The sequence below is a fragment of the Pteronotus mesoamericanus genome, unplaced genomic scaffold, assembly GCF_021234165.1.
Source record: "Pteronotus mesoamericanus isolate MK-2021 breed Mesoamerican mustached bat unplaced genomic scaffold, CSHL_Meso_final contig_120, whole genome shotgun sequence".
Classification (NCBI taxonomy): domain Eukaryota; kingdom Metazoa; phylum Chordata; class Mammalia; order Chiroptera; family Mormoopidae; genus Pteronotus; species Pteronotus mesoamericanus.
The window spans coordinates 1,789,300-1,815,068 of record NW_026555041.1 but is presented as its reverse complement, the minus strand read 5'-3'; the positions used below and the strand labels follow the sequence as shown (position 1 = coordinate 1,815,068).

Sequence of the window (25,769 nt, the reverse complement as noted above, 5' to 3'; positions counted from 1 at the left end):
CGCCTGGCAAGGAGTAACTACTTACTCCGTGTCCTGTAGCTTTAATAGGCAAGTTGGAAGCAGCAACCAAACTCTTTTTTTCTTTCAGGTTCTGGAACACGTCATGTTTATGTGCCCTAAATTCATTAATTAAAATATGAATACAAAAACAGAGGTGTCATATGAATCTTTCACCTTTCATGTGATGATACAATTTAGACTTACTTTTGTATTATAGTCTTATGTTTTCTGTGCTAAATCAAATTAGGATTTAAAAGAATATTAATTTGTTTTTCTTAATGGAATTTTTATTTTGAAAAATGATGTTGCCCTTTTTTCAATCTAATATAAAATATTTAAATTTTCTACAGATGTTAAAACATTTTCTCTGATGAATCTAACTATGTGGGCTTTTTCCCCCATATTTTTTAAAAAATATTTTTAAAAACCCACATAGTCAGATAATAAATTATTGGAATAAATGTGCATTTGTATTAGATACTTTATGGATTTGGTAATTATTTGAACTCTAAAATTGGTCAAGTTGATTGTGGATTTTATATGGTATTTCCCTTCCTCAATTAGCTCCATGTAAATCATTATCCTTTTCGCTGTTTGCAGGCATTTGATTCACTGATTCTTGTTAACATTTTCATAACAGATGTGTCATCAAATCACTCAGTATCACTTATGCATAATTACAGCTTCATTGCATGTTAGTTGGTCTTCTCATTCTGTGGACCATTTTTTGTCTGGCCTGTTTAGCCCAGAATTTGCCCAGTATATACTGTTCCTAAGTCTTCTTTGGGGGCATTTGGATATTGTGTTTGTTATATTATTGCTACTTTCTTGCTATTTAAGAAATTGTTTTGTCTTTTGTAATACAGATCATTAGAGTCTATTACTAATATTAGTAAAGTGAGTCTTGATTATAAGTTCTCTTTCTTCTAGAAAAATCGCCCAACACTTTATTTTTGCACTGATGCAGTGTGTTTGTGTGTGTGTTTATTTTTGCACTGATGCAGTGTGTGTGTGTATGTGTGAGTGAATGTTTACTATTTAGAAGTAAAAATGATGGGATAGTACCATGTCTTTGTTCATCATTGAAATTTCTGAAAGCATGGCATATCCTGTTTTCCTGATACATATGAGAAGGAAATTATTTCATATTTCCTTGAGATTTTTTTTTTTGGTTGGAGGGAGAGTAAATAATAAATATAAGAATTTGTCCTTTTGAAAGTAAAAAAGTGAATGATAACTGCACTCCATTAGGCATGACTAAATTCTAAATTTCTTTGCTTTGCCCCAATATCTAAAGATACAGATTCATCACTCTACTAGGTCAGTATTTAAAATAAGGACTTGAACTTTATACAACAGCTAAATATATTAAAAATGTGTAGAGAAAACCAGGCTTTTCCATTTAGTAAAGTGTTCTTTCTTAAATTACAATTGTGTGTTTTTAGATTCAAAGGTTGGGGGTAGACGTAGAACATTTTTCTGAGGACTAAATAATTACTGAAGAAGCCATGGCTCTAAGAATCCCACTGAACCCGATGTACAAGTCCGCTGTATGTTTCAGTTGGTATTTTTATATCATCTCACAGCATTTTGAAAGCAGTCACTCTGCATGTTGCATTTGATGCCTAGTTGCTTACTTGCCGGGGGCGGAGACCGTAGCTGCGTGCCACCACGCGCCTTCGAGTGCGGAGTGCTACAATATGAAGGCTGGGGCAAGGGACACGTCACTTTTATTTCACAAGAAATTTGTAGTTAGATGTTGTATTTCTAAATTGGCCTTTTTATTAAATAGATTCTCAGAGGAAAATAGTGGTTCCTAAATCAGGAGGCCTGTTAGCTTTGAGAATTACATAAATATTCACGTTTGCTTTTGCCTATATTGGATTATTGTTATTTCCTGCACCTGGTGCATTTCCAGCCTAATGCCTTTTGAAGTTCTGATTACTAATTAATTGAGACTTTTTCCCCAGGAGATTAAACATCACTAATTAAAAGCTTGAACAGTGTCCCTCACCCTTTAGAACCAGATGCGGATTTGGGAGCGGGGACCACGCTTTCAGTTTGTTCCAGGGACAGTAACCGAAACATTGTCCATATTTGCCTGCTTGTTGTTTATTTTGGCTTTTTTCTTTCTACAGAAAGTTGATGTGAAAAAACGGGCATGTGCTTCCATGGATTTTCAAAGAAATTGAGATCTAAACGCGTGCACGTCTGCTGTTGCCTCTCATTTTTTTGTGTGGATTCCTGGTGTGGCTCGTCCTATTAGTTTTAAAAATAACTTCTGTGTTGTAATGAAGAAATACAAATAGGTCTCTAGTTAGAACCTTATATGTTTTGGGTTTGTTTCATCTGAATTGGGGAAAATTAAAACATAAAACCTTAGCGCTTATGTTTTTCCACGTAAAATAGAAAAAGGCTGCTGTATGTATTTGTACTATCTTGAGAAGGGAAGGAGGTTATCCGTATCACAAGGAAAGACTGGGAGGCTAGGTTTGGGGACCAGCGGGGGGACAGACTGCGTGATGTTGTCAAGCTGGGCTGCTGCTGTGCTCTGCTTCCTCTGCTCGGGAGCCAGGAGAGGGGGCGACAGAGGCGTTGGTTACCTGTCTCTACACTGGAGGGGAACAGGGAACAGCGTGCCCATGCCTACTTCCCTCCGTTGTGGCGGCGGGGCGGGCGGGGTTGGGGGGCTCCTCTGCCCCCTGGGTTGCTCAGCGCGGGTCCTGTGGTCTGTCCTGTAGGCAGCGAGATGCCGCCAGTCATTTCCAGTCACGGTCTCATCTCGGTGATTAAATTGCCCAACCCTGTGCGTCAGGAGAACCTGAATTCAACTCAGGTTAACTTGTCCTGTAGCCCAGGCCTCTCCAGGCAGGAGGCCTGCAGGCGGGGGGTGCAGAGCGGCTTTCCCTGCCCCCCTCCCTGCACCCCTGCTACTTGCCCGAGCCGCGCCCCTCCCAGGGCCCTTGGGAGCAGGGGAAGTGACGTGAGTGTCACTTGCCTGGCTTGTCAGGTGTTTAAAGCTGACTTTCTCAGTGTGGTGTTTTGTGAGGACATTTGTGAGCTCCCAGCACCAGAAATCTTTGGCCTGCAGTTGCCTTGCTGCAGCCAGCGCACCCTCTCGAGGGTCCACGGTGACCACTTGCTGGTGCCTGGTGTCCAGGCGGCGCTGAGGACCTGCCAGGTGGGCTCTGCGCACTCGCTGCCTGGTCCCTCCACCCTGCGTCATGGGCCACTGCAGCCGGTGTCCTGCTGCTCCGTCTGAGGCGTGACGGACACCAGTTGCGGTGTCCCAGCTCCCAGGGACACCATCTCTCCCAGCCCTGCCTGCTTGCTCGTCTGGAGGGGCTGAAGGGGCCGGCAGGCTGGGGAAGGAAGCGGGGCACGGCCTGTCAACACCTGCCTGTAGGAAACCCTCTCTGCTCTTGACCTCTTCGGACCACGGGAGCTGGGGCGGCGGGGTGGCCGGGCGGCCGGGCGGCTGGTGGTTCCTCAGCCAGCCCCTCAGCTCCCTGTTTGGCTGGTCTCCCAGTGTGGTTTGGGATGTGACAGTATTCGCTATCCCTTGGATCTGAGACAGGGTCCTATTTTAACACCCTGTTACGTTTGCTGTCCAGAGTGCATTTAACAGCCCTAGATGATTACTTTTAGGAGCCTTACACAACCTAACTACCGATGGAAATTAAGATGGCTTCTTTATAAATTTTCTGATAGCACAATTCTGGATAACTTCATCAACATTCAGTCAATCCATCTTAATGAACCTTTCTCTCTTTTTCTGCACCCCCCGGCCCCGCCCCGTGTCTCTTCGAACACCTTGAGGCTCAGTGTTTAATCAGGAGCCTGTTGTGTGATCAAAGGCTGCCCTTCACCCCCTGGAGGGAATGCCATTCGTGAGTTGGGGATGCAGAGGCGGTTAGCTGTCGTTTCCGTGTCCCGGTGCCCGCAGCCCTTTGGTTCACCTGACCTGTGGTGCTGGCTTCTAACGTGGGCCTGGGCTCGCAGGTCAGGGGAGGGCTGGGCTCAGCCGAGGGACATGAGATCGTGGTGCATGAAGCATTGTCGATGGACCGAATGATGTCTCTCGCACATTTACTTACTCTCTTTAAAATTACGTTGCTGCTGTTGGAATTGTTAAAATACAAAATCCTTACAAATGTGTGTAACTCAGAAGTAATTTTAAAAAATAATCCATTTTCACATGCAACTATTATGTGAGTTCTGTGAGGTGCTTTTGTGTTATTAAGGTTCATTCGTGTTTGAAACGGTTTAAAAATATACACTAGAATCTTCTATATCCTGATACAGAGGCTTTTTTTTTACATGTAGGCGGTGATCTGAGCATCCGCCGATCACTATTACCCACATATCCTCTGTAGGGGTCAGTTTGCTCTTTCTGATTTAGAGGAATTCTGTCTTGAGAGAAAATGGGGACAGAAGAAAACCCTAGGGAGTGCCCTTATTCATATTTTTAGACATTTATGCAGCTCAGCGATTGATAAACGTGTGTCACGTGGATAAGTCTGAGGATTTATAGTAGCTTATCAGATATGCTTTTTCCTTCATCCTTTAAAAAAGGATGAGCATCATCCTTTAAAAAAAGGGGAGCATCATCAATCACAGATAATTATTACACTCCAGAGACAAGACTGCCTAGTTAAACACTGTCTACTTAGAGTTGTTGACGGCTTAGAAAAGACAACAGTTGCTACCAATCTGGCCCCAAAACATTGTGAATTCTTTCTAGGCCTGGCCAGGGAGCTTAGCATTGTCCTGACACACCAAGGTTGTGGGTTTGATCCCCAGTCAGGGCACATCCAAGAAGAAACCAATGAATGCATCAGTAAGTGGAACAACAACAACAAAAAAATCAATGTTTTTCCTCTCTGTCTCTAAAAAAACAAATTAGACTTTTTTTCTCAAAAAAGACTACCCGTGCGCGGTGCTGGTCGTTGAGTGTGAGCGGTGGGGGGCGTTGCTGCGGCTGTCATTACACGCGCGGGTGCTTGCTCAGGGGCCTCTGGCCCAGCTCCTTCTAGAAGCCTCAGGGCTGCCACCAACATGTCTGTCTACAGTGCAGTCTTGGATATTTTCAGTGGGGAGCCCTAGAAAATTAAGCATGTACCTGGGGTATTTTTACCGTAATAGAAATAGATGAGGCATTCCACAAATGCACATCCAGGTATATGTTGGATAGGATACATTGATACATGCTTGGAACTTGAAATTCTTGGTCTTAAATTTCTTTTGTCCTCTAAAATTGGTTGGGAGCATCATCAATCACTGTTAATTTAAAATAGCCACCAACAAACACAGGCCTTTGGTCCTTTTCTCAACATAATGAAGTTTAACAGGCGTCCCCACTTACCAGGAGAGGCCCTCAGCGGGAAGATTAAGGGAAATGCTGGCATCGTCGTACGTGGAGAGAAAGATGACAAAAGAGGCTGCAGGTTGGCGGGCTTCTGGGGTGCGAGGTTGGGAGTTCGGTGCCAGGGCCCCTGAGCTGGGACCTTGCCCAGGCAGCCTCTTCAGTTGTCATGTTTGATCCCTGTGTCCCATGGTCCCCAAATGTATGTTTTGTTGCTTTGTTGCTAATTTCTTTTTTAAAATAATTTTTGAGAAGCTGTGTCAGGAAAGGTTCATTTACCACTTCTCCAAACCACACCCGTGTCCTCACCAAACCCTCCGCTGGGCCACGTGTCCCCTTTTTGCTGGGTGTGTTTCTGAACCTCACAATGAACCTGACTGTGGGCCTCCCTCCCCCGCGACGCGCCGCCCCTAATTGGCGTCCTGCTCTCAGAGTCACCTGATCCGCACCCTCACTTTCACCTGCGCTCGCAAGCGCACCCTGACCTTCATTCTAATTTCACATCACACCTTCACTCTAAACGCAGCGCTAACGTTCCCACTGCGTGTGACCCTGACTTAACCATCATAACTCTTATGCTTATTTTTATCCTAAAACTGACCCATAAAAATTCTTCCAAGACAAATCCATATACAGAGTATTAATGTTTTTAATGACTTGGCATTTCACGGCACTGAAGGAGCAGTTAAAAAATTTCAGGATTGAACTGAAAGGCATAATTACAGTGGAGGAGCTTTTCACAACACCTGAGCCACTGTTTCTTTCTTTGTGGCAGTAGCAGGTGGAATATCATTAATGTCTAATATTTGGTTACAAGTTTCAGAATAAAGTATTGCTCTTTGATATTTCTACTCATCGTCACCTGCCTGCACTAAGGCGGTGCCTGAGGTCCTTTGGGTCCACCAGGTCCCGTGACACGTGCGTCTTTTTGTCGTTCACCAGGCTCCCAGGGCCTCCTTGCTTGAGTTAAGGCATGAAGCTCGCCTCTTTCTGGTTTTCATGCTGATGTTGCCTATTGGGGATTATGCCGGCAACTCTGGGTCACTTCTAAGGCTTCATCTGACCTGTCGCTTCCTCAGTGACTCAACTAAACTGGGACACTGAGTTACTACCATTTGCAGTTTTCCCCTGAAAAGCAAGTTCCCTTTTGTGTTTCTGTGTAAATGGGTCAGCCTCTCCGAGTTCTTCTGAGGCAGACAGCGGCGTCGGAGCCTGCTCCGGGCCTGGGCTCCGCCTGTCTTTTCAGTCTCTGGCGTCTTCAGGGTCATCCGTTCTGTGTCTGGGCCCTGAAATGCTAGCTCTTATCTAATGAAATGTTCACGAGGGAAATAAAATAATTAATTCCTTTATTACACTTACTGTGAGCATAAACATGATATTCTTTGTGCCTAGAGGCTATTTTCTTCAACATTGAACTTTATGCATGGGTTTTTTGTTTTTTTTTAAATCATGTCATCAAGTTTTTAAAGGATTTTTTTTCTGTTACCTTTTATCATACCCATACACTATTTACATTGAGATTAAAATAATATATTTATCCTCTTAGTTTCAATGTACCTTGCTTTCTTGCCCTTGAATGACATCTTTTGAGAATCTCGCAATGTTAGAACTTTGTTCATACCTAGCACTTAGGCTAATAGGTAGTTCATATAAAAAGTAATGCCACAAATAACCTTTCATGTTCTTGATTATCTTTTGGAAATAATGTGTGTCTTTTACATCTGCTATTTTATCTCCTTGCATAGAAGGAGATCTGAGTCTTTGCTAATTTCTCTAAGTCATTGTTTTACTGTCACCTATGCTGTGCTCTGCCTACAGTCGCATACGCCTTAGACTTTCCCATTCTCAGCAAGTCCACATCCTTTTTTCTACTTAGTATAATTCTCAAGTAATTCAGCCTGGATAACAGGCAAAGTCAGACTGAGAACATTTCTGAAAAAAAAAAAATCTCCAAAACCTGGATCAGTTTAATCTCAAGAAGAAAACATCTGCTATAAACCATGCTGTGTAGCAAAATTTTGGAGTTCTGATTTTCTTTGCATTAAGGGCTAAAATGATTTTTCCTGATTCTTCATTTAGAAATATTTACATCACTAGCGATCATGTATGGGCATGTGGTTGCTCAGTTTCAACTTGGACAGTAACTCCCTGACATCGTTTACCACTGATATCAGTTATAGGTGTGTAACTAAGCAGCCTGTATTTTCTAAGCTTAAGATGAAATGGTTATTTACAATTTTTTCTTAAAATTAGAATATAAAAAATGAAAAAATCAGTCACAGTAGAATTGCCACTGAGTCACATACACACCACTGTGTGTTTAGGTTCCAGGGAACCAGCTATGGCATTTACCCATGTCTAGGGCAGGACACTTGCTGTTTTCTGTAAAACTGGTGTGGGCACGTGTGTCTTCCATCTTTTCTCTCTAGGACTTAGATGCTTGTGACAACTAAACTTAGTCCTAAGTTTGGGAAAGTGATGTGTTTTCTTCTTAGCCCTTTGTCGTCTGTGTAGGTCTCTTGGGATAGGTCAAAGAAACTTTACAGACCTAAAGAAAAATGAAGGAATATACATGCACATGTTATATTTTGTAGAAGAAGAAAGAGCTATTATAAATCATGAGAACAAGCTGTGTTATTTCAAGAGAAAAGTTTCTGTGATATTTTTTGAACACATGTCCCGCACCTGTAGTGTCTAGGGGAACTGCTCAAGGTTCCTTTCATCACGGCACGTTAGTTATGATCTGCCTTGCTTTTAATCCACCGCTTTTACTAAAGTAAGTCGTGTTGCTGTTTTTATTACTCCATTTTTATGCAAAAGATTAAATGAAAAGTTTAAAAAATTTTAAGAGTATAATTTTAAGATTTTATCTTTGGGTTTTTTTGTGTGTTTAGATATGCTGTAAATTGAATCACGCATTAAAGTAGAGCAGCATGTTCTCACAGAAAAAGGAAGAACTCATGTAAAACGTAATATGTGTTTGCTCCAGCTTTTACTAGCCTGTAGTTGATATTGTTTTGTTGTGACAACACAGTGAACGTGTTTTTGTATGTTTATTGTTCACATACCTCCATTTAGAAATCTTTATAAGTAAGAGATATTTTAAAATAAGTCTTTGAAATACACTGTATTTAATATTTTCTCTCTTTTTCTATGTCCCTACAGAAATTCATGATGAAGGTAAGACATTGGATCATCAGCTCTCTATATGTTATGCTTTGTACATTTTAAGTTTGGTTTAATTTTTGAATTCATGGCACTTCACATTTTAAAGTTTTAGAAATTAAAGCAAACTTCGGAACTTTTAGATTTAAATGAATCAACCGCACTTTTAGATTTGTCAACTTAAACAGCATTTGACATCTTTGTGTCATATTGTAACATATTAAGTGTATTTTTAATTTTATTTAATTTATTGGGGTGACATTAATAAAATTATATAGGCTTCAGGTATACAATTCTGTAATACATGCTTGGTGTCCTGTAAGTTCACCCCCCCCCCAGGGCAAGTCTCCTTCCGTCACCATTAACCCCCCTTTGCCCCCCCCCCCCTCCCCCAACCCCCCTTCCCTCTGGTCATCACCACACTGTCGTCTGTGTCTGTAGCCAACGTTAAGAATTTTCTCATGAAAACACTTTTCTTCATATCTCTCCATTTAGCATTTTTACCATGGGGATTATATTGACTTGTGTTGAAGCATCTTTGCGTGAATACAGTAGAATGTTTGTACCCTGGGAAATTAGAAGAGGAACCAAGAAGCTACTAGAGAATTACTTACTCCAGCAGAAGTGAAAATACTGTAACCCCTTTTTAATTTTCAACCACTTAGAAAAGTAGAAAGGAGACAGGAGAAAAGAGTAAAACATGTGATCATGTCATTGAAGGAAATACAGTGGAAGAGGAGGAGCAGGATGTCATTATTTGGGACAAAAAAAAGAAAGTTTTTGTTTCAGTTTTACGTACCTACTACTTTTCTCATAGAACATTCACAACATTTAATTTTTGATCCTAAAATTCAAGAAACAATGTATAGAGAAATGTATTCAGTTAATAAAGTCTTGATGTAATTTTTAAAATTTCGAAAGACACCAACACTGAAGAGTATTAAATAAAAATTCTGGTGTAGAGTTAAGAGGTTGCTTGGAAGAGAAGGAAGCCGGTAGCTTCCGTGGGCGTGGGCTGCCGGGCGGGGTCTGTCACTCCCCCGTTGGAGTCCCGAGGGCGCAGGCAGCTGGGCGTCTGCTCTGACAGTGATGGGCAGGCGGTTTGGACAGGGTGGCAGGGCCATGGTTTGCAGCATCTCTCAACAAGGACACAAAACATTTTCCCAATTTCAAATGACTCCAGCTATTATTCTTCAGCAGAAAATATTATTGTTATATTGGGAGGAACAGACAATAACGCTTAGACATACTGTGAAACAAGGATTTCAGTTGGGAAACTGTTACCAACAGCAGCAACACATGAATACGTCCTCTTCTTGCACGTACTGATAAATAACTAATGGAATTGAGTTTGAAAAAATTCAGTCTTTGTGCTAAGTCTGCATTTACTGTCCTCGCTCAGGGGTCTTGCCCTGTCCCCATCCCTCACCCCGGGGAGGAGGGTGGACCAGCAGTTGCCGGAAACACATTTTCAGGCTCTTTCAAGAGCCGGAAAGATTTTAGGCTCTTTCAAGATAGCAGATTCACACAGAGATCAATGCGGAGGAGACAGAGAGACGAGACAGACTTCATTCAAACCAGCCGTATTCCTGGCACAATGTAATTAGGCTCTGGTTCCTTTTACTGCAAGGCCAGAGCTAATGGTGGATATTCACACCTGCGTGGAGCCTCTGGAAAGGTTCGAGTGTGACTAAGTGGAGGGTCTATGCACTCAATTATAAGAATTTAAACCACTTAAAAGGAAAAGGATGCTAAATTTTCTTTAGCGTTCTCCTTTCCGTCATGATTTGCTTTGGCTTTCGTACCTGGACAGGCGGTGTTTGGCCTGCTAGGACTGGACAGACGCGCCCTTGTGGCGCGAGCCCGGGCCCGCTGCTGTCAGTCCTGCCCAGGCCCGGCCGGCACCCGCAGGAGACCTGCTTAGGATGCGCGGCCGCGGAAGCGCTGCCGGCCCCGGGGCTGTCCAGCTGGCTCGTCGCACACCGTTACTTTGCCCTGAAGGCCGGTTTCTCATTAATTATTAGACTCATCCTGGGAATCTGCTGTGATTCGCTGGTAAAGGTGGCCGGGCATTTGGAGTGTCCCCACTGTCAGGGACCCAGGGGGCCCGAATGCCAGGCCCAGGAGTCCGGTGCCGCTCCTGACGGGCCGCGCTACTCGCGTCTGCATGGGAACGTCTCTCCCGGGGGCAGGCAGACTTACACAGGGAGATACTTTTCTGTTTTCTCCCTGAACCAACATTACCCAAGTGTGACTCAGCACGGATATTTGAAGGTAAACTTCAGATCGGAGCGCCACGAGAGCAGTGCTCGGAGACAACCCCCTCCGTGCTGTCTGTTGTTTTCAGTTTTGGCGACGCAGTTCAGTTTTACCGGGCGTAGTGAGCTCCTCGGAAGACTTCATCCTTACACCTTTCAGACGGCATGCTATGTGCTAGCAGTCGGAGGACACAGAGAAGTTTGCCTGTAGAGTCTAATTGATTTTTAAAAAAATCTCTCTAATAATAAGGGCCTGGAATTATGAGAAATATCTTACATTGATTAACACAGCATTTTTGTACAGAAAAAATGGATTAGAAAAACAGAAAACCTTAAAATATGTGGATGTTATAGCTAGAAAGTTAATGTGATACTAGAGATGTCAATATGCAAATATATAGTACAAACATGTATTTAAAAAGCACAGAGCCAAAAAATCTTCAAGACAACAGAAATACAGAACCATAATTGTCATGTGTTTATAAACCTCTTCTGTTGATTTTAGTCAGTACTATTCTGGCTTTATTTGTTATTATTCTTTGGCTACTACATTTTAAGCTTATGAGAGTAAAGTCTAAATGGAGCTGCAGTGGTCGACTTACCTCCCTCCCGATAGAGAAGGATGACGTGAGTAAATTATGCCCTGTGACTGCGCATGATTCCGGATCAACGCAAACGTAGAAGCGTTTACATCACAACCGCTGCTCTCACAATATGGGTCCACTGTCTGGGCTGTTCTGGCTGCATCCTGGACAGCTAGCGGCGGAGGGATGCCTGATAACACTGAACTGGAATTGAAGTGGTTTGTGGAACACTTGAGGCGAAGTTGGTTAGAATACAGGTGACATGTTGCTTAGGTTTTGTTTGACTGTATTCTGGACTTTTACATCCACTTACAGTTCATGGGTTTGTTTTTTTTTTTTTTTTAGACTATTGCATGACACTAACCCTCTCAGTCATCTTGCAAGTGGGACCAAACCCACCTACAGATCTCAAAACAATTTCTAACTGCTATTTTCAAAAAGTCAAATTTTACCTTTTATTAAATGATGCTTGACTCTGCAATACCAGAAATATTTAGAGGGAGGAGTTTGAAAACGGTAGATGATGTCATTTCCCCCCAAGAGAGCAATGACCCCTTAACGTAGACCCCCAGTGTAGATGTCCACCCTGTACGGGACCACAGCAGTCCAGCGAGGCCGACATCGGGGTCCTGGCTCTGCGGCCGGGCCTGCAGGACTGGCGGCAGCCCCCTGAGGACACCACAGGCTCAGCCGGTTGCTGGAGGGCGGCTGGGGCTGGGGGACTGACGTTGCCTTCTCAGGGGCAGGTAGGACCAAGTCACATGTCTAAACGTAATGGTGTGTAAATGGGTAATACTTCTACTAAGAGGGCCTGATAACCTATTACAGGGTTGGAGGCATTAGAAGTAGATAAAGAAATAGTGCTCAAACTTTCATTTTCTTTGCTGATAGTGCACAAATAGTTTGAATGAAATTACATGGGATCCAGCATGTAATTGTTGAATGAATGAATGAGGCAAAGAGACAGACGGAGAGCTTATCATCCACGAGACTCTCAGCCTCAGGTCCCATCCTCTCATGCAGGAGATGCAGCCATCTTTTCTGAATGAATAGGAAAGAGCATTTCTTTTGTAATATTTACTGCGGAGTTAGAGGGACTTAGGTCCCGATGGCATTACTGTTAACTGAAGGCTTACTTGTGTTGTTTAAAACAATTTCCTAATTCTCCTTTTTATTGGTGCAATTGAAAGCACTGCTTACTTTGCTCATGTTTTAGATTCCAAGGAACAGTGACCATGTTCACTTCCAAAACCACCAAGACTTTTTTCCCCAAGTGTGACCTGGAAGATAGGCTGGCCTTAGGCTTGCTGCCCCATTGGCCTGACCAACTCTTACCTAGTCAGTCCCAGCTGGTGTCCCAAAGGCCAGTGCGGTCCCGCCACCGCGTGCTTACAGGGTTGGGCACGGGCGGCTCCAGGGAAGAAGGGCCCTGTTCCAGAGGATAGAATCGCCCTGCCTTGGCTGCGGCTGCCACCCAGCAGCGGGGGGTGTCTCCTCGCTGAGGGCGCGTGGGGGGGCGGCCCTGGCCCACCTGAGACAGGGTGCCATGGACCTTGAAGGAGTCACGCCAGAAGTGGCAACCGTCCTCATAAAGTGCTAGCAGTTCCGTGCATCAGAGGAAGCCCATCATCACAGAGTGCGGCAAGAGTAGGTTTACAGTTTTCTTATGGAAAGTAATATAATAATTAATAAATATACTACAAGAATCAACTGGGAGTTTCATACTTTTGCCCCACCCTGTATTTCTTCACTTAAGTTACAGTGAGGACTGGTCACATGTAACAAGAAAATTGACACAGTATGAAATCAAAAAACACAGGAAAGGACCCCCTTTGGATTCAACCCCCCACACAATTCTTTTGATAAATGTTTATTGAACGAATTGTGTTAACCCAGCCAGCTCAAGAGCAGAAATTCCACATTTTATTTTTTGGGAAACAGAGTTAATTAGATTAATATTTAAATGACAAGTTAGAAGAGTGCCGTAGCCCATCTGACAGAGATTGCATCGCTTTGTGGCAACAGTGACACAATTAGTAGCAATTTAGTGTGGAATAGTTTTACGAGTTCTATTAAAACTAAATCTGGCATAATTAGCATTTAAGTGGTAAGGAAATCTCTAGTTGAAATCTATAATTGTCTAATTGTGTAAAATCTATAGTTGGAAGAAAATTTATACACTAAAATATCTCCTCTTACTTTAACCCGTTTTAATGTTTATACATATGTTCATATAAACATGAAGCGCGTGGGCAAAACTCTGGAGTGAAAGGAGCGCTTAATTTTTTTGGTTAAATCTTCATTTTAAAAACCTTGTTTTGACTGCTCTGACTGTCAAATGGTAGGAAAGTTCAGCTGGGTTTCATAGTTTTGGAGCTTTTTTCTCATAGGAAAAGTTAAGCTCCTCTCAAAGTATGTAAATCAGAGAAGGGAAAGAACATTGTTCTTGGCCGCGATGACGCAGGTGTATCACAGGAAATGAAGGCACCCCTAAGAGGGCCCCACTAGAGGAGGGGTGTGATTTCAGAAAGCAGAGTTACCCCCTTTTCTCTCAGTACATGAAAAAGTGATTTTCCTTTTGTTCTAAAAGATGGTTTTCTTATCATTTTAACAACTTTTACTATCTCTTTTAAGAACGATTCTGAGGTCTTTCAAGCATAACATGGAAACAAAGTTATTTTAAGAAATTATTGGGAACAGTTGGGAGGGGTACATTTTTAGTAGGAACAGGCATGCTGGTGCTGATCGTGCACTTCCTAAGGCCCGCGAAGGAGCCAGCCTCTCCGGTCTCTTCCTGGAGACCCTAGAGGCCCCCTCCCCCTTGGGAAGGAAGCGCAGGCTCCCCGGGCTCCTTTCTGCGCCTCCTGCGCTCCTACCTGTTCCCAGTTTATGGATCGTGTTCGGGTTCTGCGACCCGCCCTGCCGTCCAGGTCCCTTCCTCTCTCCGAACACCTGGACCTGGCAGCCACGACGCCGTGGCGCAGAGGCCTCCCCGGCCTGGGCGGCGGGCACCTCAGTGTCTCAGGCGCCCAAGGCCTGTGGAGCTTTGAGCGGCGAGCCCGGGCGCCTGTGCCGGAGCTCACAGTCTGGCCCGGAACGGAAAGGTGCTTATGGTGCCAAGCGATCGGGCCGGCGCCGTGGGCGCCGAGGGCGGTCGGAGGCGGCTTTCTGCAGGAGGTAGCCTGGAACCTGCGTTTTAAAGCGCAGGTGGTAACGTAGAAAAGACCACCGGGCGCGACCTCGCGCCCTGAGACAGCGGCAGGAAGGCCCCTGGCGCGTCAGGGCCGAGAGGGTGGGTGCGGTCAGTGCCCCGCGCGGGAGGGTCTGAGGGTCGAGACTTCCTGCTCTCCACACGGCGACGGCGACCCCCCCCCGGTGCGGACCACCGTGCAGGGCGGGGTGCAGGCAGCCCAGGGCCGGACTCGGTGAGCCCCTGGCACGCCGAGTGTGTGCTGGAATCGGCTCCTCCTTCCAGAGCGAGGCCGCCCGCGCGCAGCTTGACTGGGTCGCTTCAGGGATCTTCACACAGCGCTTCGCTGTCTCTGATCGCTCGGAACGCCTCCTTGGGACTTTTTGTCGACTTAGTTAAGTTTGCTGCTTTGGCTTTTCTTTTCCTGATGACCCTTTCTCCTTCCTCCCCAGACGGCTCAAGGCGGCGGTCACCGGACGCTCCTGTACGGCCACGCCATTCTGCTGCGGCACTCCTACAGCGGCATGGTGAGCGCGCGCGCGCGCGGGCTGGCGGGGGCGCGCGCGGGCTGGCGGGGGCGCGCGCTGGGCGGTGGGCGGGGCGCGGCGGCGGGGGCGCGCGCGCGGCACGGTGAGCGCGCGCGGGCGCGCGCGCGGCCGGCCGGCCGGCCAGGTGCCGCGCCCGCGGAGCTTCTGGCGAGGAGGTGCGAGTTAGCTGAGCCCGTCACTGCGTGGCCCCCGCTGTTAGTGTCTCGCTTTTGATAGTTTTCGGAGAAGGGTGAAGAGTGAAATAAGAAGGTCTCATTTTTCACATTGTTTTAAACAACTTGTTTATGAAAGAATTAAAGTATTTTTACTGAAAGATAATATTAAAAATCGGCCCCTGAGAGCCGCTGTCAATTTCCCACGAACTTCCTGTCCCTCCCGACCTGCTGTTCTCCGCCCTGCCCTCCCCGCCTTTCCCCGGGCCGCCCGGGGCTGGTGGGGGGGGCCGGCACCTCTCAGGCTCCGCTGCACTCTCCTAGTATTGCATGTACGTGTATTACAAAGCACGTGACCCATGTAACAGCTTCATTCCATTTTAAAACCTTTTTAAAATTATACAAACAATACATATTTATTCTATAAGATTTGGAAATTACAGAGGAAATGATTTTTCATGATCACACTAATAAGACAGTTGAAGACTTTTCAAAATTTTCAATCTTTCTGTCCCTAATTTTTTTAACATAACTGAGATCTTACTGCATAACCAAATTTATATCCTGATTTTTTTTTACATATATTATCTCAGCCCAAGTATTACCCATGTTATTTAAATTCTCTCTCAACCTGATTTTAGTGACTACATGATAGTCCAGTATCTGGAAGTATAATATAATTGATTCTTTTAAATAGAAGGTAATTCTCAAAATATCTAAACTATTTCAGAGCAGAAGACTAAGCATAGCCTCAATTCCAATAATCAGAAAAACAAACAAACCAAACCCCCCCCCCCCCAGAACCTGTCCATCTCCACATGAATATTGATGTGACATACCTGGTTAATAAAATACAAAAGTACAGGAAAAGTATAAATATGAATTTAATGAGGACTTAGAATTTTTTTTTTTTTTAGTGTGCAACATCACATAAATAGCTCAAGTAAGGAAAAATATGATCATCTTAACAGGTGCTGAAAAGGTTTTAATAAAATTCACATCCATTTCTAATGAAAAATAGCACTGATCATTATTTCCTCAATGATAAAGGAAATATCACTGCTAGATTAATAGCCAGTATCATACTAAACACTGAAGCCATTCTTGGGAAAATAAAAACAAATGAAGAAGAACAAGAATAGGATATCTCACGTAGTGTGGAAATCTTGGCACATAGCAAGGCATGAAATAAAATAAAGGAAAACGCTTTAATAAAATGGCTGGATACAAGAGAAGCAGATAGAAGCAAATTGCTTGTGGCCCTGGCTGGGTAGCTCAGTTGGTTGGAGCACTGTCCCAATCCACCGCGGCTGCGGGTTTGATCCCCGGTCAGGGCATGCACAATATGCAACCAAGGAGCGCATCAGTAAGTGAAACAATAAAGACGCTATTTTCTCCTCTCTTCCGCCCTGCTGCGCGCTCTCTCTCACTTTCTCTCAAACAAAAAGAAAATAACAAAAACCCTGCTTGTACATAGCAATTACACATTAGAACCTTGTGGAAAGAATTCCATCTGAATCGAAACACCAACGGCATGAAATACTGAGTGTGAGGGTCTGTTTCAGAAAGTGCTCTGTGTTCACTTTCTGAGCAGACGCGAACTGCCTGGGCTCAGGCTCACTCCCCACAGGCTGTCCAGCCCTGGGTGCCCGCTGACCCCTCCTCAGGCCTCTAATTGTAACTGAAGACTCCATCCATTCACTGAGGAAGCGCCACTTAGCACCTGCTGTGTGCTGGGCGCTGTCCTAGGTGCTGGGTGTAGCAGGGACTAGACCCGAGCCCCTGCCCTCATGGAGCAAAACCAACAGGTAGTGGAGTAATTACAGTGTCTGTCTCCCTGGGGCTGTGGGCAGTAGAGGCGGAGGGAACGTGCGTTAATAGTGACAGTGCCCAGGGCTGTCATGTGACCGAGAAATGTTACAGAAGCCTTTCACAGGGATCCCTTTGTGTTTCTGCCTGGGAAGCCACTATTGTAAAATCGTTACTTTGTCTCACATAAATTTAGACATTCAGTAGTTTAGCTCAAAGCCCATAGTCAGACTCCCGCTCCTCTGCTGGCTGAGGGTGTGTGGGGCCCGGGCTGTCTCTTCTAGACCCTGGGAGCCAGTGCTTCACAGCCGGGGGACAGGATCAGGCCAGCTTCCCTTTAGCCTGGGGCACCCACCCCCGCCATGTCTCACTCGCAGACCCCCTCCCACCCCACCCCCATCCCCACCCCATCGCCACCCCCGAGCAGCGGCCCTCTTGCGCAGGAGGAACTGCCCGGTGAGCCTGGGAGTGCGCGCAGCTCCGTTCAGCTTGTGGGCCCCTCCCTGCTGGCGCACGCGTGGGGCGCAGACAGTGGTGTGTCCTCGGCTCCTGCACACTCATCACTGCCCCCTCATTACTGTCACACTTGACAAGACCTGTGAGGCCAGGGCAGGGGTAGAGGAGGTGGCCTGGAAACTCACCTGAGCTGGATGTTCAGGAATACAGTTAGGAACACCTTCAGGGAGTTGATGATGTTGCACAGATGACTTCTGGGATTGAAGGTACCGGAAAGGCCATGGCCACGGTGAAGCTCCCCAGGGAGGCAGCGCCCGTCTGCGCCCGCGCCCGCGCCGTGCGAGTGTCAGGCGTTTCTGCTTCACAGGTGGGAGCGCGGCTGGGAGACAGAGCGAACAGGCCCCCAGTTCCTGGCAGGCCAGTCCTGCGTCTGCTTGCGTCCCTGGAGCGAGGGCCTGCAGGTGCCCGCACCTCCTGCGCGTTCTCTCTCCCCACGGCTCCCGGGAGTGCGCGTGCTCCCTGCCCCACGAAAATCTGCTTCGCGCAGATGCGGTGGGGGGCCGACGTGCAGAGACAGGCTGGTACAGAGTCTGTCAGAAGTACCCAGGTGGGACCGTGAGTGTGTAGTGATGCCCCGATTCTGTGTCCTTCAGTACCTGTGCTGCCTGTCCACCTCCCGGTCTTCCAGGGACAAACTGGCCTTTGACGTCGGCCTGCAGGAGGACACGACAGGTGAGCCACGCCCGCGATCAAGCCGGGTGGGAAGTCAGGCGACACGGTGGCTGTCCTTGCGGATGGAGTCAGAGCAACGCTGATTGTCTGGGGGAGGCTTGGCGCAGGGAGGACATGTGTGCTGTTCCCCTCGCTCAGCTGTTTCCACAGGATTCTCTGGGTGTTCAAACCAAACTTCAAACCTGGGTCTTCTGATGGACTTGATAGAAAAAGCAGCACTTACTACCTGCCTCACGGGCTGTCGGCTGTACTGATGCGCACTTGTTAGTGTACGAAGTATTGCTGCGTAGCTTTATCTATCGACTTCCATCTTAAAATATTTTTAAGTCTGAGAATATGACATACCGTCAGCATTCAAACACAAGGCTGTTTGCGCTATATCCAAACAGATGTGACAAAATTTACATACTTTTGAAAACAATGTATATATTAACACTTTTTTTTCCTTAGAGAATCAAGATAGGAAAAGATAAGCTTTGTTTCTGTTCTCAGTGCTCTGACTTTACACTTTATACAGCTCTGTACAATCTTTTACAATGTTTTATCTTTTACAATGAGCATGAATGACTCTTAGAATTATAAATAAATAAAAGTCCAAGGAGAACAACGAATGGAAGGAAATTGCCCAACTCTTATTAAGTTGTCCGTTATGTGGGCAGGACCCAGCCATCCCTCACACCCACTCTTCTTTTTAAAACACTTTCCCCTTGTCCAAATTCTTCAGACTACAGGTGGATAAAAATGAAGCTGTGTTTGCCAACTTAATTTTTTAGTAGACCAACGCATTGCCTTTTACACGAAATTCCAAGATTCCCAGGCACCAAAAAGAGAAATGTAGTATTATTTCTATTCCTTTTTTTGTAGGCTCAGTCATTTCTCTATATTTTTGCTAGCTTTTTGAAGTCTTCTCACTGTAGTTAATTTACTGTGGAACACAGTTACATGAAAAAGAAACCTTTGGGTCTCTCTTTCAAAAGTTGTCCCACACGTTGAGGTGACTACAAAGTATCAAAACAACGGGGCAGCCCAGCGCCTCTCCTGCATCAAGTCCCCTTGGGCCACCTTTCCCCGAGCCCTCTGCTGCTTCTGGGCTGCGGGGTTGTTTATTGGACCTACGTTTGCTGCTTGCCGGGCCGGGACCCGACTCGCAGGCAGGCGATAGTTTCCTCCTTGTTTGCTGGTGTCTCCCTGCTCCGAAGGCAGTGATGGATGGGCAAGGGGTGCTGTGTAACTGTTTGAGTGAACAAATGAAAAACTCCCTACACTCTAAAAATGCGAGTGAGTGAGGATAAGGAATCTGCAAGGTGATATCCAAGTAAGACTGGGGTTTGTGTAAGAAGAGCAACTGAGACCACAGTTTGCACATTACCTCTGAGCATGCCAAGAAATAGTGTTTGCTGATTCACTTACTCATTTATGCAAAATGAATTTATACCGAGGGCCAGAGCATTAAAAACAAAAATGGTAGTATCTGGGGTTTGAAGACCCGGTGAGCAAAACATGTAAGGCCCCTGCTAGTGTGGACTTACACTCTGGCATTGGGGAATCAGAAGAAAAAAATCAGGGTATGGAAAAATAATAAAGCCGGGCAAAGGGAGAGAATGCAAATTATTAGATAACATAGCACTGAAAACATTCTCATTTTTGGATAGAACTTATGTTTGTGTTCTAGAAGGAACTGTGAACAAACTGAAGAGTTGTGTGCTAATTTATGTCTTAGGTGATAGCAGTGAAGGGTGGTGAATGGGTGTGTGGTTCATGAGGCTTATGCAAGGCTGGTTCTAGACGAAAGTACTTGATTATACTCACATATTTTTATCATGTATCCGTCTATAATGCGGTTCTCTTTTACCCTTACATTAATAGAAACAAACACATTTTAAAACAAGATAAAATAAGGCACAGGAGATAAAGTGCAGATGGTAACAGTTGGGCCCATTTAAATCAGCCCCCCCAGCAAGCACTGAGTTCTTCAAATTGCTACCACGTCACATCACAAAACCCCAAGTCCTTTTGAAAATCAGCTGGCAAAAACTAGATGTCATTACAGAGCAACACGAACAGTGTACTGACATGTGGCTTTGTGAAAAATGAAGTCAGGTGGGCATGACTGGTGGATTTGGCCTTATGTGAGCATAAATAAATATCATTTTAAAGCCATTCTTGGGGGTCTGGGGGGGCACCAGTCTTCCCCAAATGCCACAACCAGTTCTGTGACACACTTCGCATTTCCATACATCTTACCCTAATCTAATTTGTCCGACTTCCTTTGATTTTCATGATCTGAGAGATTGCGTCGCCTTAAGTTTCAAATTCCTGAAGGTGGTGCGGACAGGACAGTCTTCTTTCAAGGAGGCTGGCTCTGCAGACCTGCTTTATTTCCCTCTGTATTTTGGAGTCGCCAGCCAGGCGCAGGGGCCTTAAACTCAGCACCTCTCTGTGTTGCTCACCCTCTCGCAGGTGAGGCCTGCTGGTGGACCATCCACCCCGCCTCCAAGCAGCGGTCGGAAGGGGAGAAGGTGCGCGTTGGTGACGACCTCATCCTAGTGAGCGTGTCCTCTGAAAGGTACTTGGTAAGTGCGGGAAGGGGCGCGGACTTGGTGAGAAGACAGATGACAGGCCGGTGACACTCCCTCTTTCAAGTTTAGGTTGCAGATTATCCAGGAATGTTGCATGGAAACAAGCGTGTGTCTCCATTTGATGAGATAGAGCGACTCCCCACGTAGGGCGGGCAGGTGGCGCGTGGAAGTGCCGCTCACCTGGCCCATTTAAACTGGCGTCCGGCGCGCCCTCGACGGCGTGCTCCCTGCTGCCTGACAGGGCTGGTGCCTGCTCGCAGCCGTGTCCTTGAAGCGCTCCACGCAGGCTCGCCGGGAACCGGGAATTCGCGGACCCCGTTCTGCAGCCGGTGTGTGGGCTGTGTTAGTGAGGCTGTGATTGCTGATTGGGGACAGTGGCGAAAGCCGTCTTACGTGAGAAACACTTGCCATGTTAAGAAAGGAGAAATAGACAACGTCTTAAAAAGTGGAAGTCAGCCATTGACATTGCTTTGTTTCAAAGGGTAGGGGCTGGAAATGGGAGAGTGAAGAAAGTTTATGTTTAATCATTGGAAGTACCTTTAATTTTGTGGTGAAGCCAGTGTATACTTAATTAAACCTATTTAGTGAATTGTGGTTTTGCTAAAGAAGAATCGTGTGCAGCAGTTTGCAGATTGAAATCAGTGGAAGGGTGAAAGATGCCAGCATAACACGTTCCTATTATTTATAAACTACTTATTTTCCATCGGCCTTACTTCCGTGTTGTTTAAGAGTTTGTGGGTGAACAGCTCAGTGGTTGGTGCAGTGCATCTGGCGGCCCGAGCCGTGGGGCGCAGGCGGCCTTCAGTGGGGGCTGCGACCCGAGGCCCCTCTGCCTTCAGACTACTCTGCCACCGCGGGCCGAGCAGCAGTGAACTAACAGTGTTATTTTTATTTTAAGGTTGAAAAGTAAGTGAACACATAAAAAAAAGTGTGTAAAATTTCCATGACATCACAGCGGGTGGTGAGCGAGACATGTCAGAAACAGCGCGTGGTGCTGTTGCGCCGGGTGGGCTCGTCCACCGTGTCCCCTGCCACCCCTCAGAACCCCGCACACTCACAACCCCCCTCCCCCCGGCTCGGGTGAGCCCGGCCTGGGCGGGACCTGCTGGGACCCTCGGCTTCTCATCTGCGTGGGGGTCCTCACGGGCCTAGCTCCCAGGGAGGTAAAGAGGATTAAATGCTTTAGACCAAAGAAGACGCTTAGCTCCGTGAACAGCGCAAGTATTAATAATTGCTTAGTGAGTTGTGGTTATTATTTACATGGGAGATTTATGCCCGTTAAGAATGTTTGAGGAAACTGCAGACATTCAGGCAAAAGAAAACAGAGTCGGGAAGGAAGGAGCGAAGAGCCCCGGAACTGATTTTAAATGAAGGTCTGCGGGTGAAAGCGAGGTTCGTGCTCTGAGAAGGTGCTGATGTGGTTAAAAATAAGTAAATTAGTTTAAACTGAGTACTAAAAGCAAACATTTTCAGCCTTTGATTTTTTAACTTTTCGGTTGTTAGTTTGTCTTGAATTTTGATCTAGTTTTCCTTCACTGACAGTGATGGTCCAACGATCTAAGTGCGATCTTGCTGCTCTCAGGGAACCAGGCTGTCGGGTGCCGCGCAGACTGGACTTTTGGGAGGGCCTGGCAAGGGGCCCTGCCCGGGGGCGGCGCTGGGCCTAGGGGAGGGGGGCTGGGCGGGCCGGGCCCAGGCAGCGCCTCTGCTCCTGCGCCCTCTGCTGCGTCTGCACTCAGACTGGGCACCCAGTTACCCAGGAGGAGAGAGCCTTCTCACCAGAGGTGGGTGCAAACCACTCACCCAAGTCATGTCTTTTCTCATCTTACCGTTTCATATTCTAATATGAAATGAGGCCTTTATTCTCTTTTCAGCAGTATCCAAGAGGAAAAATAATTCCTTTGGAGCCATTTGCTGTTGCTTTAACGGCTTTCTGTAAACAAGGAGGCAGTGTATGTGGTGCACATATTTCTTTGAATTAGTGTTTTTGTTTTCTTTGGATAAATACCCACAAGTAGAATTGCTGGATCCTACAGCAGCTCTGTTTTTAAATTTTTGAGGTAACTCCATACTGTTTTCCCACCAACAGTGCACTGGGGTTCCCTTTTCTCCACACCCTTGCCAACACTTGTGTTGATTTATTGATAATAGCAGTTTTGAAAGATGTGAGGTGATATCCTATTATGGTTTTGATTTGCATTTCCCTGATGATGAGTGATGTTGAACATTTTTTCATGTAACTCGTTGGCCATTTGTATATCTTCTTTGAAAAATGTGTATTTAGGTGGTTTTTTAATCAATTTTTAATTGGATTATCATCATCATTTTTATTATTACTATTTTTACTATTGAGTTGTATGGAGTGCTTTAATGTTTTTGAATACAAGTCCCTTATGGAATGTATGATTTGCAAATATCTTCTCCCGTTCAGTTGGTTGGCTTTTCATTTTGTTGACGGTTCCCTTTGCTGTTCAAAAGCTTTTTAGTTTGATGTAATCCCATTTATTTATTTTTGCTTTTGTTGCCCGTGCCTGCATTTTGAATATTTAATACTACAGGCCTAATGACCTTGGTCTGACTCAGAGTTCCCTTTGCTGTTTAAGCGTAAATAGAAGCATTTCAAATCGCTATGCCTCTTGAGAATGTTCTCTTGAGAAGAGTCAACATTGTTTAGAATTTTTATGGTGTAATACGTTCTTAAGGACACTTTCGGACTTTCTCCCACAGTCTGAAATATTCACGATTTTACGGTTCTCTCACATTTATCATTTTTTCTCTGTCTACAGTGTAGGGCCCTCGATCTGCCACCACCTTGTTGGCAGGCCGTCTCTCTCACCTTCTGTCAGCACCTGCCATAAGCCCACGGCCACTCTCCGCTGCCCTGTTGTCCCTGTATCTCTGCTCTTTGGGTTCACCTTCTCTTTGTCACACTGGTCCCCTTGTCTGAGCCTCTCAGAGGGCCAGCGAGGCCCCGGCCACTGCCAATGACAAGGTTTCTGGTGAACTGAAAATGCAAATCTGCAAAGTGGTTTACAACAATTTTGATATGTTTTAAATATTTACACTTAGCAAGTTAACATTATTACTACACACACCCAAATCCGACCTATGTATGGATATATTTGGAGACAACATATCTAAGTACGTCAATGTGCGGCCCGGGTCGGTGCCCCCAGCCCCCCGGGCCTCAGCCCCGTGAACTCCCATCTCACCTGTGGAAATGCTGCCTGCCCTCCACCCCCAGCGCGGGGCCGCTCCCAGTTAGGCTGGCTAAAGTGGTTTTTTTTTTTTTGCAATTCCTGTAGAACTTGGATTACAATTCACATGCTGTTCTTTAGTACTGGCTTGTAGCATTTTGTGCATATTGCTTTCCCTTCTAGATTCCAAGCACCCCTGGGGCGGGGAGGGTGTTCTATTGATATTTAGCCCAATGCTGTGTACATACTGTGTTCAATGAACCATGACAAATGAACAAATTATCATTTATTGATTTATTTATCATAATATGGCATGAGCTTCCACTTGATTTCAAAACTAAAGATTTAGGTGTTGATGTTTTGGACCACCTGCTCATGGTCTGGTGAGAGCCATACGGTTTTATAGAAAGTTTTCTTTCTGTGTGTGTCTGTGTGTGTGTGTGTCTGTGTGTGTGCATGCATGAGCACAGTTATTTTGGCTCAGGTCATTAAAATAGGTATATTTGTGGAACAACGTAAAATATTTCTTTAGGTTTATGCTACTTCAACTTTAAAGGCTTTGGTTTCTTTACATCCTTGTTTGTTGAATAACATCGTTAGACTGCGAGCCTGTATCAGGCAGCTCACAGGATTGAGAGAGAAAAATTACATTATGTGATGATAGCTTCTTGTTTGTGGAAGCAGAAGCATAGGATCTATTTGTAAGTAAAGAATTTGAACAATCATGGAGTCTCAGCTGGGCTTGTACAGGGCAGACTGAGGTGGCAAAAAGGCAGGTAGCTGCTGAGAGGAGCGGGTCGGTCAAAGCAGGTTATCGCTAAGTCTGCTCAATCAGCAGGTAAACTTTAGTCATATTGATTGGAAAAATTATTGGTAAGATAACAGCATGGATATCAAAAAATTTTTTGGTTTTTTTTTTTTTTTGAAGAAAAAGATTGTACAACACCTGTTTTGCTGGTGACTTGAGAATAGCACCTTTAGGTGGAAGAGGCCCCTGGGGTATCGCGAGGCCCGCGGAGTTCATGGTTCCGCAGCACCAGGCTGCGATGCTCTGCATCCACTGGGGGTCCGGTTTCTGGAAAAGTTCAGGGATAGTCAAGTCTTTGAAAGCTTCGGCTGTGATCAGCATTGGAAAACGCCACAGATACATGGCAGGAATATTGGGGGTGTTCTCTGAGTGGACCCCAAGAGCCCAGGTTGTTCCATGTTTGTCCGAACTTCTAGAGGCAGCCTGGGGGAGATCAGTAAAATAATTGAGGCATTTGGCTGCAAAGTTCTAGAGTGGTTACATAATTTTGTTGTTCTTTATTTATCATTTGAGCACTCATATATTATGGCTCTCAAAGATATTAAAAGCGCTGTTTTAATACATTTTCATTTTTAAGGAGGAAAATCTGAAATTTGTAATGTATCAATTTTGGTGAAATGGTCAGGTTTTAGGTACCTATTAGGAAACATCGCCATCTAATGGCTATTGTGTCAAATTGCAGATAAAGTTCTTAGAGGGCCCGGTAAAACTAGGACATGGGTCCTGTAGATTTCCCCTACTTCACCGTCAAAAGAAAGCACAGTGTGATACGTAGAAAAACTTATAATTTCAATGGTAAGTACGCACTAGCTGTACGGCTTTTCCCATCAGTAAGCCTTAAAACCAAATAGTCTCTTTTAATGAATAGATTTATTTTAGTTTATTCATTTGTGTGTTTTCTAATCAGTGGCTTAAGTTACAACTCC

At 45.4% G+C, this 25,769-nt stretch overlaps 1 protein-coding gene across 1 annotated transcript in view; it reads left to right on the top strand.

The window, feature by feature from the left end:
* The window catches only part of RYR2 (ryanodine receptor 2), a 558,936-nt gene that overhangs the window by 214,785 nt on the left and 318,382 nt on the right, over window positions 1-25,769 (top strand). Inside the window, exons 4-7 of the mRNA XM_054584705.1 lie at window positions 8,531-8,545; window positions 15,015-15,089; window positions 18,181-18,259; window positions 20,720-20,832. Coding sequence (XP_054440680.1) covers window positions 8,531-8,545; window positions 15,015-15,089; window positions 18,181-18,259; window positions 20,720-20,832 — 282 coding nt within the window. The remainder of the gene's footprint in view (window positions 1-8,530; window positions 8,546-15,014; window positions 15,090-18,180; window positions 18,260-20,719; window positions 20,833-25,769) is intronic.